Below are 14,268 nucleotides of genomic sequence, written 5' to 3'. Positions count from 1 at the left end.
GTAGACTTGAGTATAGCTTGATATTATCCCTAATTCTATTTAATTTTCTTCCTCCTCATATGAATTAGTTGTATATTTGGACTTTAATATTCACTTGCTGTATAGGTATGCAATGTCTCTTTTTAATATCATTATTTCACTTTGACTTCTGAGTATTTTTATTTATTTATGCATTCATGTGTAAATGGTTATCTTTTCTTGTTTTCTTCTGCTTATTGCCTCTATTTCAATCTTATTTGAAGAATAGTTAAAATTATTGTTATTGAACTAATTGAAATTATAGTTGTATGCTATATAATACTTATGTTTTTATGGGCTATATCTTTTTGCTTATCATATGTATTTGTTGAAGTCATACTAAATATACTTTTAGGAATTAAACAAAATTTGGAATGCATTTTAATTTTATTGGGTAGAGCTTTAGAGGAAGTATCTCCAATTTAGTGCTATAAATTTAAAATATAGTGATAAATGTTCTATTCTAATATGAGAGGAGATAATGTAGTCTCAGACAAAGCTTATTTTTAACCTCTTTTGCCATATAATGGAGTCTAGCAATATTTGGTAGACTCATTTTTTGACTATTGCTGGAACTGCTTTGTTTTGGACTTTGTCCTCCCTTTAAAACTTTTTGATAGTTCTGCTTGAGGATCAAATTTATCTTTGTCTTTGTTAGGTTGAACCATATGAGGATTAATTTTGCTTTGTCTTTGTTAGATTGAACCATATGAAATTGCTTTTTATGTAAGTCAAAACAGTTGAATATTGGCAATTTCATATGGTTCAACCTAATGTTAACAACTTGTGGGAACTACAATGAATTGATTGATGTCCACTACTTTCTTACATTATTGAGTATATAATTGGTAAGTACCTTCTCAAGTGTTGTAGGAGACATTTTGGCTGGTTTTTATTCTGGATATATAAAAAATATTTTTAACAAACAACTCTGCTATAATGAAGTATTCTTAGTTGCCTTTTAAAAATCTAATCTTCAGAAAAATACGTTAGGAATTCAAAATGAAGATAGCCTATGGATTTTGACTTTCAGAGTCCTAAGTGAACTTTTAGCAATAGTAAAGCAGACCATCTTTAGTCTTGATGTTCAACCACTGAGCCACCCAGGTATCCCTAGTCTTGAAATTTCTAATATATGATATGTTTTGGATAATCATATCTAAGAAAAGTTTTCTTGGAGGGAAAATTTCTCTATAAAATTTGATTAAGAATGATAGAAATAAAAAAACGTGGTAGAAATTGAGTGGTCAGAGTTGAAAGTACTTCTAAGACTAAAAAATCAAATAGGAAAATGCTTATTTCTTTAATCATGTAGTTCTGTTTGTAATTGTAATTTTATTTAAATCTAAATCTCATTAATAAATAGGAATACATATTGCTTGACATTTGAAAAAAATTTGAATTAAAATGTCCCTTTTTACTTTATTTTTATTTTTTGAGTTAAAATGTTCATTTATGGTTTTATAAATCAAGTGTTTCTAAGTTTTCAGGAACAAGTTTTAATGTCTCATATCTGTTTTGATAACAGACAAAACCTTCAACTGTAGAAGTTTTGGAAAATATAGATAAGGTATGTCTTTGGGCTCTGGGGTGTTTTAATTCATTTTAAGTATTGCATAAATATTATTATTTTAATTTTAGTATATGTATATTATTTTGGAGACTGGATCTGGTTTGGGAATTTAGAGACCAGATAGAGTAAGCCTGAGAAGTTTATTGTTGTATTATCTCAGAAAAATATCTGAAGTCTCTCAGTCACTTAAGTCTGTGTCAATAGAACCTGTTAGAATGAAATTTGATGTATAGCATGGTGTAAAGGATAAAGTAGATTATAAGATAGTCTGCAACAGTTTTTATCAGTCTGAAAACTTCACAAACTTCATTATCAAAAATGGTTATTTCTTAGGAATACTGAGTGATGAATAGATTGAAAGAATCTAGTATGGTTATTGTTGCAATTTTTATTAATTCTTTTTATAGTCAGATTTAAAAAACGAATTAACTTATTTTTAGCCAGACTTTTTTTAGACCTTATACAGAGAGAATTATTTAGATTATTAAATACTATATATTGATGTCAATTTCATGCTTGATCTTTGCTAATTTGATAGTCGAAAAGGGTATCTTAAGTTTGCATTTATTTATTTATTTTTAAAGACTTTATTTTTATTTATTTGAGATAGAGAGAGAAAGAAGGAGAGACATCAGAAGCAGGGGGGAAAGTGCAGGGGGAGAAGCAGACTCCTCACTGAGCAGGGAGCTTGATGTGGGGCTCCATCCCAGGATCCTTGGGATCATGACCTGAGCCGAAGGCAGATGCTTAATGGACTGAGCCACTCAGGTGCCCTTTAATTTTGCATTTAAAAGACTGACTTGTCAGCATAGGCATTTTCATATGTTCTAACTTCATTTCTAATTTTTTTTCAAATTATGTTCTTTTTAAAATATTAAAGTATTATATTTAATTGACTTTTAAGAGTTCTTCCTATATAATCTATCATGTTAAAATTTTTTGTTGACATTTTGATTTCTTTATGAAATTTGAGATTCAATTAAATAATATAGAATAATTTTCTCTTAACAGGAAATTCAAGCATTGGAAGAATTTAGGGAAAAAAATCAGAGATTACAAAAATTATGGGTTGGAAGATTAATTCTCTACTCTTCAATTCTTTATCTGTTTACATGTTTAATTGTATACTTGTGGTATCTTCCTGATGAATTTACAGCAAGACTGGCCATGACACTTCCATTTTTTGCTTTCCCATTGATGTAAGTAAATTGTTCATTTAGTTGACCTTTCCTCTTTTTGGCCGGTTAAAATATAGTCAGTCTCTCTATATTGTGAAATAGTAATGTCTCAGATTGAGTAAATTTGCTTTTGCAAAGTTACTTCTTTAAAAAAGTAAACTAACTGTATTGAACCTTAATTTACAATTCAGCAGAGCTGAGGAATATCACTCAGTGACATTAGTAATAATGGCTCTATGTGGGAATCTTTTGTGATCCTCTAATAGATGATCACATTCCCCTAGGGATATAGGGCAAGGAGTAGGCATTTCAGATTGTGGGTAGTCGTAACTGAGGGAGGATTTGTAAAACAAACAAATAAAAAACCCAGCTGCCCCAATGATTCTGAATATGTTCCACTCATCCCATCTCTTTTCCCCCTCATTTTAATCACTGCTATAAAGCAATTGACCCTTATTATAGAGATATTTTATAATATAGCACTTTACTGAAGGTGTGTCATGATTGACAATTTTGAGAGACAATTTAATAAAAAAATTGGTTCATTCACTCTACAAACTTTTGTGGGTACATTCTGTAGATGTTGGATTTTGTAGATGTTGGAATATAATGGTGTATGGTATACAAAAATATAAAGTCTCTGTAGATTTTAGACTGTATATATTAAAATAAGTAATAAGTATGATGAATATTATCAAAGAGAAGTGTCAAATGCTATGGGAACATTTAACAGAGGCTCTGACACTATCTGTGGTGGAGGTGGGAGTCAGGGAAGAGTTTGTATTCATTTTCTGTTATTGTCACAAATTTAGCAGCTTAGAGCAAAACTCATGTTGTATCACAGTGTAGGTCAGAAGTCCAGGTGACTTGACTGGACTCTCTGCTTAAAGTCTAGCAGGCCTCAATCAAGGTAGCCATTCATCTGGACTGGGATCTTATCTGGTTTCTAGGGGGAGAATCTTTCAGGTTTAGTCAGGTCATTTGCTGATTGTGCTACATCTCTCTGACTTCTGATTCTGCCCTCAGCCCAGAGAAAGCTCTGCCTTTCAGGGTTTAACTGATTATATTAGACCCACCAAGATAATCCAGGATAATCTCCCTTGAATAAAGTCAGCCGAGTAATACTTAATTATATTTGCAGAGTCCCTTCATAGCAGTTCATAGATTACTGTTTGATTGTATTACCAGAGGATGGAAATCTTGGGGAAGAAGAGAGACAGCTTTAGAATTCTGCCTACCACAGCCTCCCTGAGGAAGTGACTTTGAATTTGAGACCCAAGGATGATTATGTGTTTTAAGAGTGGTGTGACGTGGTGGATAATCTTTTAGGCAGAAGGAACAGCATATATGAAGGCCCTGGGGGGAATAGAGCATGGTAGGTTTAAAAAATTGAAAGAAGGCCGAAGACTGATTTATAGGGAAAGTCTAGATAGTTAGGCATGGGGTATTCTTGTGGGCCTTATAATCCATGATAAGGATTTTAGGATTTAATCTAAGAGTAATGGGAAGCCACTGAAGATTTTTAAGAAGGAATATAATGTGATCATATTGTTATTTTGAGAATATTGAGGCTAGACCATGGAGAATAAATTAGAGGGGAGTAAGAGTGGATCTGAAGCAGCAAGTTAGAAGGTTGTTACAGTTGTCTAGGGGAAAAATGATTGGCGGTGATTTGCAATTTGGGTGGAGGTAGCAGAGTAGAAGAGAAGCAGATGGGCTGAATGAGGTGGATGTATTGAGATTTAGGAGACAGAACTGAGGTAATATGGAGATGCTCTTGGTGATTGGGTGGGTGTGAGGTGAGGGGGAATAGTTGTAACAAGGATAAAATTTAAGAGTATGGCTTGGGAAATTTGGTTGATGGTAGTCTCATTCATCTAAATAGGGAATCCCATGAGGAAGAGCAGGTTTGCTCACTAAGACTAAAATACCTGTGTTCTATCTAGAGAGAGCTGCCAAGTGGGATGGTTAAGTATGAGTATGAAGCTCAGGAGAGAAATTTGAATGGGAGATTTAAATTTAGGATTTGGCATTTTATAAATGTTAATCAGAACCAGCATCTGTTCATTCAGTAAATTTTGGGCATCTGCAATGTGTTAGGTACTGGGCTAGACCCTAGTGATTGAATGAGAAAGTAGTGACAAGATCTCTGCCTTCATGGAGCTTACATTCTGTTGGGACTAGACAGATAAAAGATGAGAGACCAATAAGCAAACAAGTGTAATGAAGAAAATAAACAGGGTGATGTGATAGAGAGGAACTGTCCTCTTTTGAGAAGGCAGTATTTGAGTTGAGAACTAATGTATGAGAAAGAACCAGCTTGGAAAGAGTTGGAATTTATGGAAGATTATTTTTATATATACAGTGTACAATAGCATATGTGTCTATAGAGAGATGTAGGAAAGGATTAACCTCAAAATATTAATGGAAATTCTCTTTGGTGGAATTTTTGTAGTTGTTTCTTTCCATTTTTTTTTTTTTTGTATTGTTTGAATTTTTTACCTTAGTGTGTTCTTCAAATCCTGAAAACAAAAACAAAAATCCAAGTGTTGAGAGGGAAGATCTCAGACAGGAAGAGAGAACAGAAAATAAAAGGACTGTGAGGTAGGAGAGATCATGACTTATTTAAGGTCAAAAAGATCATTATATATGGAATGTGTGATGTAGAGAGTGATAGGTGTGCTTGCACAATCAGATGGTATCTGGATCATGGGAAGTCATGGCTAAGGAGTTTGTGTTTCATTTTGGGTGAATTGGGAAGCTTGTAAAGGTTTTAGTGGAAGAATGTCATGATGAGATTTGTTTTATTTTTTTAAAGATTTACTTATTTATTACTGAGAGACACACACAGAAAGAGAGAGAGAGAGAGAGAGAGAGAGAGGGGCACAGGCAGAGGGAGAAGCAGGCTCCATGCAGGGAGCCCAACGCAGGACTCGATCCCGGGTCTCCAGGATCAAGCCCTGGGCTGACAGGCGGCGCTAAACCGCTGAGCCACCGGGGCTGCCCTCACAATGAGATTTAAGTTAAGAGGATCACGTGTGTTGCCTGTGGAGATTGAGTAGAGGAGGACAAGAGTAGAAAACAGGGAGGTCAGCTAGGATGCTGTTATAGGAGTTTAAAGGTAAAGATGGATTGGGCATCCCAGTGGCAGTGGAGATGTATAGATAGATGACTTGGTAGTATTTCAGAAGTACAACTGAGGCAACTTGATGGGAGAAATTGGGAAGGTAAGGGAAAAGAATGAATTGGGTGCTATTTAGGTTTTTTGGTTTGACATTTGGCAGGTGTAGGATCTCTTTTTTTGGGACTGCTAGAGTAAAATAATTGTGTTTAGTCTTTAGTACAGGACATATTTTCCTTTTTTTTTTTTTTTTTTTCAGGACATATTTTCCAATTGGAACTCCTGGAGATCATAAAATTTTAGCTTTGTATGTAGGTAAAAAGCAAAAAATCGAGTCCATGCGTATTACCAAATAAAATCTCTGTCATTTTCTTTCTCTTTTTGGAATGTTTTGGAATGTTCTTATCCGAGGTGTAGCAGATTTTATAATGCTGAGCTCCTTTCCCTTGTTCATTTCTGTTTTTTTATAAAAAGAGAGGAAATTTAGAAAGGGAATAAGTGTGATGTTTATTTGATTGAACATCTTTAAAAAACTTAAAGCTCACTTGACATCCATTTCTATATCAAAATTGATCTTTTGATTTTGAAAGATTTCTATCTAGTTACAAAAGAATGTCTGACCGGAAACTACTGTGCTAATTCTAATGGCTATTCAAAACTTGTGATCTATTGGATCTGCTATTATGCTGCAGACAACTTTGTTTTGGGGGGCAAATAAATCATATACTGATTGTTCTTAAAAGGAAAAACTTTAACTTCTTTAAAAATTTTGTTATTTTTTTCAGTTTGATCTTTCTCTTATTTTGAGTATGAGACTGTAGTATCCTCACTGTCCTGCCTCTTCTGCATCACCTGCATCCAGTATTTCTTGGTTTGTTAAGCTTCAGAGCCATTTCTCACTTTGTCTCACTCACATTTGTGACCTGGTTCTTGACTGCCGCTGCTTCTATTTCACTGAGCTCTCCACTTTTGGAAGCATAGACCAGTTATCAAACAAAGAATAGAATTGTCCTTCTGATTGATGACAATCAAAAAAGCATGAAATAAAATACAACAACGTGAAAGTGGATGTTGTGGTATGTAGAAGGAAGACTTACCGCAGGACATTTTCTTTTGTGTGAACTATTGCCTTAGTTTATTCCTGGACTTTTTTCCTTTGGAAACAAAAATTTTAAGGTCTGGACCAGGGTTTACTTAAAGAAATGGAAGCAGAAAGAACAATAAAATGTATTGTTTTTACTTATCACTGTCTACACTGATTATAAAGCTTAGAAATCTACCTGATAACTGCAAAAAGTGACTGTTATCTCTGCATTCCAAGTTTCCCAAATGCTTTTACTGGACAGAGAGGTCATGGAATCGGGACTGAGCATATACTACATAATCATAACTATCTTAAAATGATCTTTAATGATAGAATATCAATACCCTGTATAAGATGCTTTGATATTTTATTATATCTTTTCATGATGTAATATGGAGAAAGTTGGTATGATTCCAACCTATTATTTTTCTGCCTTTCAAATTCAATAATAAATTTATATCACTGATTTTTCAACTATTACTGAAACAAATTATCTAAATGCTGAACTTATTTCATAGGAGTCATTAAGCCTATGTTCCATGGTGAAGGAAGGTTTGGATTATAGTTTAAAATTTGTATGTCTTGATTATGCTGTCAAGTATGCATTACCTTGGGAATAGGTTCATTTTCTGAGAGTGAACAACCATTAAGCTTTGTCTCTACCCTTAACTAACTCTGCAAGCAATCTTAGACTTCTATTCCTGGGTACTTTATTCTTACAGATGATAACTTTCTAGAAATTTCATTCTCTAGAAGATCATTTCAAAGGCTTATTAGTGTAAGACATTGACCTTCCCAGAGTACTTAATTAACCATATTTTCCTTCTGGGTTTCTTTTCTTTTTTTTTTTTAATTCCTGTTAAAATGGGGTTAGGGAGGGGGAAAAGTTAAGCAAAGAAACTGAGGAAGTTTGTCACCCAATTTTTTAATGTTTGTTTGTTTTCCTACTTAAATTGAAAGCCATTTGAGGATAGGGCTTTGATCTTACACAGTTTTAAAAGCCTTCTTCCCACTCCCCCACCTCCCAACTAACTGGTAAAAGATATTTCTTAGTCCACCTAGAAGAGTTGAAAAGCATACTTTGTAACCTTTTGAGGAAAGTTAAACATTTCTTTCATGGCACTCTGAATAAGAATACAAAGTATCTCTCATCAACTATAGTTGGCTCTTAAAGGAGAAGATGTCTGAATATCTCTTGGTATTTACTCAAGGAGAATATTTACTAAGAGGTTTTGGTAGGTAAGAAATCATTTTGCAGGCATCCTTTTTGCAATGTTTATAGGTATTTGAATAATCATAGTTATTCGATTTATAGAATTCTGTACTTAAAGAATGATGTACTGAGACATAATTAAGAGATAGATCCTATTCTTGGTTGGGAAAATTTGGTATTGTTATGAGCTCAGTTCTCCCCAAATTAACATAAAAATGTGTGGTCACAATAAGAATACCAACAGTACTTTAAAGATTTTGGCACAGTTATCCTGTACTTAAAAAAAGGGGGGTGGAGGATCCCTGGGCGGTGCAGCGGTTTAGCGCCTGCCTTTGGCCCAGGGCGCGATCCTGGAGACCCGGGATCGAATCCCACATCGGGCTCCCGGTGCATGGAGCCTGCTTCTCCCTCTGCCTGTGTCTCTGCCTCCCTCTCTCTCTCTGTGTGACTATCATAAATAAATAAAAAATTTTAAAAAAAGGGGGTGGATTTATTTATTTATTTGAGAGAAAAGCGGGGAAGGGACAGAGGGAGAAGGGAGAGAGAAAGAGAATCTCAAGCAGACTCCCTGTTGAGCATGGAGTCCGACTTGGGGCTTGATCTCAGGACCCTGAGATCCTGACTTGAGTTGAAATCAAGAGTCGGACACTCAACTGACTGAGCCACCCAGGTGCCCCTCCATACGTTTTAATGGAAAAGTAAACACATAAGAATAGTCCTGAAAATTCTAAAAAAGGAGAGGGATGAGAAGCAGAGGTCTGTCAGGCATCTGACATCTGGCTTTCAGACTAATAACAGTGATTTATTATAAGTAAATGCATTATAAAACTCCATTAATTAAAAGTTTGGCACAGTGTGTAACTAGTATATGAATTTAAGTTTGACACAAACCAAGAAGGACACAAGAATCCAGAAATAAATCCTAAAAGGAATTTTTATATATGATATGGTATGATATGTATGGTTTTTATTTATGATGACATTTCAAATCATTGGGGGAAAGTGGTGTTGAGTTATATATATAAAAAAATTAAAAGTCCATTCAATTAAAAAAAAAGTTTGATTCCTGCTTTATTCCTTATACCAAAGTAAATCACTGTTATTAGTTTGTCTGAATGTGAAGGTAATTCTCACTAAAGCCTTTGATAGTTAAATAAACTGACAAAGTAATCAACGTAGTTATTTGGTACATCTTTTCATTTTTAGCTTTATATATTGCTAAATCTCATCGAAAAACAATAAATTGGGTAGGGTTATGAGGTTGTTGGAAAGACAGCACTTAAGTTTGGCAGAAAATGTTTCATACATGAAGGTTGGTGAAAAACCTTCAGGTTTGGTTGGAAGTTTATGGAGTGTTAATCCTTTAGTTAAAAGTGATGAAGGTTTGATTATATTGATTGAGTTTTAGATATTCTGCTATATTTTAACTTTTAGCATTTTTTAATTTTAGTACAGTAAAACACCAAATATTAGGGTTTTAAAATATTTACCATAATTAAAATGTGATTCTGTTATATTGAGGTTCCAAGTATTTCCTCTTTGTATACCTTTAGAATTTTATGGTGCAAGTCACTAAATTATATTTAACAGAAATTCATAGTGTACTGTTTCGAATAGTATCAGTTTCATTCAGAAAAGAACAGCTGGGATGATTTGATGAATTAGGTTAAGAGAGGGTTTTTAGTATGTTTTAGAACTGATTGCATATTTGAATTTATTGATTTTCCATACAATTTTGTATTCAACTGCAAGAATTATCTTGTTTTTAATAAATTTTTTGGTTGATTTTTTTGAGTTTACAAGTATTGGGGCACCTGGGTGGCTCAGTGGTTAAGTGTCTGCCTTTGGCTGAGGTCATGATCTCAAGGTCTTGGGATCAAGCCCAGGCTCCCTGCTCAAAAGAGTTTCTCCCACTCCCACTGCTCTTCCCTCTCTCTCTCTTGCTCATTTTGCTCTCTCAAATAAAAGTCTTTAAAAAAAATTTAAAGTATTTTTAAAGTATTCAGACATCATTTGTGAACAGCAATAATTTTACCACCTCCTTACATACTTTTTGTCTGATTTTTTTTTTCTTTTGGCTAATTATATAGGCTAATACTTTCAGGACAATGTTAAGTTATTAGAGAAAATAGTGGACATTCTGGACTTGTTCCTTGGGAATACTTCTAATATTTCCCTATTGAACATTTTTTGACTTTTGGATCAGAACATTTTATCATGTTAAGGAATTTTCCATTCACGTTTAGTTTTCTTTTAAGCCAAGAAAGATTGTTGAATTTTGTTAAATACTGTTTCATTATCTATGGAAATAGCCATTTGAGTTTTTCATCTTATATCCCTTAATATGGATTATATTAAGTTTTGTTTTTTTTTTAATTTTTATTTATGATAGTCATACAGAGAGAGAGAGAGAGAGAGGCAGAGACACAGGCAGAGGGAGAAGCAGGCTCCATGCACCGGGAGCCCAATGTGGGATTCGATCCCGGGTCTCCAGGATTGTGCCCTGGGCCAAAGGCAGGTGCTAAACCGCTGAGCCACCCAGGGATCCCTATATTAAGTTTTGAATTCAAAGATTGAAATCCTGAATTCCAGGAAAAATTCTAATTTCATAGTTGTAATCATTTTATAAAAACATCTAAAAGCTTGTCTTTATTTTCTAATGCTCTAGAATACATTAAATAGAACTGTCATCTGTCCTTAATAAGTTTGGTAGTATTCTGTTGGATATCTTCTGAACATGGTGCTATTTTTGGAGGGAGCTCTTAACTTTTTAAATTCAATAGTAGTTAATCTTTTTGGTTTTCTGTCTGTTCCAAGGGTAGTTTTGTTAAAAACTATATATATATAAAATATTATATATATAAAATATATTGTTTATCTTTAAGACATATTTATATTTATGTAAATTATATATAAAACTATAAAATTTTATATATATAATTCTGCAATTTAAAAGATCTATTTATTTTGTGTGTGTGTGTGTGTGTGTGTGTGAGAGAGAGAGAGAGAGAGAGAGGGAGCATGAGCAGGAGGGGGAGAGGGAGAATCTCAAACAGACTCCACACTGTGCCTGAAGCCTGATGTGGGGCTCATCCCACAACCCTGAGTTCATGAGCTTGAGATCATGACTGGAGCAGAAACCAAGAGTTGGACTGTCAATGGATTGCACCACTGAGAGGCCCACTCATTCTACAGTTTTAAAAATGAAGTAAGTGAAGAAAAGAAGAAGATGGAGATTCAGACTAAGAGAATTCAAGCTCCTTTAGATAATTTACAGAGGAAGTATGAGTTTTACAGAGATTGAAAGGAAGTTCACATGTTGCCAATGAAGTGAAAAGTTTAAAATAAGAAAAAAGTACCAGTCTCAGAAACTCACAAGGCACTATTTAATGCACAAGTTTATGAACTTTTAATTGTTTTCATTGACTGGATTTCAGATTACCTTAGTAAAATAAAAAGTAAAGAATCTGGAATGGACAATGGAAAGCTGCTACTCAACTTTGCGTGAAATGGAAATGATATTCAGAAGTGTATAAAGCTTTTGCCTGTGATAACAGAGCAGCTACAGTGCATGCTATTTGTGAATACCAAACTTCGTGAGCCTTTTGTAAAATTTATATATTGGTCTCTAAGCTAGATGCAGGAACATAGCATTCGACCATGACATAACATTGAGGAGACTGGTAAACACATATTCAGAGGAGTAGTGACTAAGGGAATTCAGGATTCTTTACAACATTCAGTGGAAAACAGCTGCTTTCTTTAAGAGCTTCAATTTACCACTGAGGTTTTTATAAACTATATTTGTTCTCAAAATGGTTACTCAGGCTGACTACGTGCTCAGGCATTTGATTGTCTTTGGACTTGAAGACAGATGAAGGAAAAGTCTTGTTTTTGGACTGTCAAGCTGTCCCAGTAATACTAAATCATCTAAGAATATCCAGTAAAGGACTCCTCTCTACTGTCATTGATAGTTTGCTTCAGATGACAGTGGAATCTAAATCCTTGCAAGCCGTTCCTGGAAGCCTATAGCAACACTTTATTTTTTTGTACTTGCTCTGTGCTGCTTCAAACCCCTAAGCTTGATTTTAAGATACTAAAAAAGCTCAGTATCATTCTGCAAGAAGCTTTCCAAAATCAAGAGTAATAAGAAGCTCTTTGAACTTTTTACTATTCATCTGATGCTTCAAAAATTATAAAGGACAATACATCTAAAACTTGCTTTTCTCTGTATTAACCTAAATTCAACTCTGTTCAATTTGGGTTTGACAAAATGCAACTCCTTGGCCTCCAATGCAAGCGATTAAGCTACCTTGTTATTTTATTTTATTTTATTTTATTTTATTTTATTTTATTTTATTTTATTATTTTTATTTATTTTTAAATTTTTATTTATGATAGTCACACACAGAGAGAGAGAGAGAGGCAGAGACATAGGCAGAGGGAGAAGCAGACCCCATGCACCGGGAGACCGACGTGGGATTCGATCCCGGGTCTCCAGGATCGTGCCCTGGGCCAAAGGCAGGCGCCAAACCGCTGCGCCACCCAGGAATCCCTAGCTTGTTATTTTAGATATATTATGTATGTGTTGTTTATTTGTAAGAGTGTAAAAATTAGCAAACTAAAAGTCCACCAAGTAATCAGTAGCATCATTTATCATGAAAAGTAGAATTCTTTAAAACTTTTGAAATGAAGTCTATAAGAAGCTATGGAATTTTTGGATTGTTTCAGTTCAACTAAGTACATTAGAACTACTAATGTACAAAATGGAATTTCCAGAATTAATGACACTGGGTTACTTTTTATATGAGTGTTTTAGGAAGATTTTAAAAATTATGTGATTATTTGGAATAAAGTTGGTGTTTGTGTGGGGAAAAAATGTATTTCTGTAGAGTGTTTTTTTTTTTTTTTTTTTTTTTTTTTTCTTTTTTTTTTTTTTTCTGTAGAGTGTTTAATAGTTGTAGTCATCACTACATCAGTCTTACTGATTTAAAAAAGATTTTTTTCGTGGGGCACCTGGGTGGCTCAGTTAGGCTTCTGACTCTTGATCTCATCTCCGGTCTTGTTCTCAGGGCCATGAGTACAGGCCTTACATTGGGCTCCATGCTGGGTGTGGAGACTACTTAAAAAAAAACAAAACTTTTTTTGTATCTATGATTATTTTTTTGTATATTCCTTATTCTTATTTTATATATTGTACATCTCTTTTGTGATTGTTTTTATTAGTTGTTTATATATCTTTTCTCTCAAAGAACCAGCTTTTAAAAAACTACTTTTTTTTTTTCATCTTAGGCTTATTTTTATTTTATTCCTGAAACTTAAATTGGATACTTAATATATTTTTCATTCTTTTTTATTAACACAGTACACTGTATGTGTATTTGAGGTCATGCTATATTCTGATCACTGCTTAATTTTATTCCACAGGTCTTGATATGTAGTGACTTACTTTGGTTATTTTCTAGATATCATGTCTTTTTTTTTTTTTTTTTTAATTTAGTGTTTGTAATTTAAGCATTATTTCCAGGTGACAAATGTGTGTTTGCATGTTTGGTTTCTGGTTTAGTTACTGTTTCTAGTTTTGTTGTATTGCTTTTATAGCATATTGCTTAAAAGTATTTCTATTACTTTGAATTTATTGAGTTTTTTTTTTTTTTTGGTGCTGTGCTATTTGGTTAGTTGTTGCCTTTCACAAACACTTGAAGTTGTTTTTTTTTTTTGGTACATAGAATTTAATATCAATGAAAACTACTTTATTATGTTATATAGTTCTTCTGTATCCTAGTAATATATTTCAACTTCTCTGCTTTATGAATGTTTCTTTAAAAGAAACCCTTTTATTTTGAGATATAGATTCATGTGAAGTTGCAGAAAAAACACAAAAAATGTTCAAGCAGATCTCATGCATTCTTTACCTAGCTTTCCCCAGTGGTAACATCTTGCATAAAGTACAGTAAAATATCACAATTAGGAAACTGACATGCATTGGGCTCCATGCTGGGTGTGGAGACTCAATTCACAGAGTCTGTCAGATTTTACCAGTTTTACCTGCACTTTTGTGTGTGTGCTTTATATTTCCAT

General features: G+C 33.7%; 1 protein-coding gene and 1 pseudogene across 6 annotated transcripts in view; both read left to right on the top strand.

The window, feature by feature from the left end:
* LNPK (lunapark, ER junction formation factor) overlaps window positions 1–14,268 on the top strand; it is a 78,470-nt gene that overhangs the window by 7,065 nt on the left and 57,137 nt on the right. For all 6 annotated transcript variants that reach the window (XM_049106076.1, XM_049106078.1, XM_049106077.1 and 3 more), the window contains 2 exons: window positions 1,547–1,588; window positions 2,603–2,790. In XM_049106076.1, the coding sequence (XP_048962033.1) occupies window positions 1,547–1,588; window positions 2,603–2,790 (230 nt within the window). The remainder of the gene's footprint in view (window positions 1–1,546; window positions 1,589–2,602; window positions 2,791–14,268) is intronic.
* Window positions 5,979–13,080, top strand: LOC112668257 (coiled-coil domain-containing protein 138-like; annotated as a pseudogene).

This window comes from Canis lupus, chromosome 36, assembly GCF_003254725.2.
Source record: "Canis lupus dingo isolate Sandy chromosome 36, ASM325472v2, whole genome shotgun sequence".
Lineage (NCBI taxonomy): Eukaryota > Metazoa > Chordata > Mammalia > Carnivora > Canidae > Canis > Canis lupus.
Note: the sequence above shows the minus strand (reverse complement) of the source record. Positions and strands in the feature narration are given on the sequence as shown.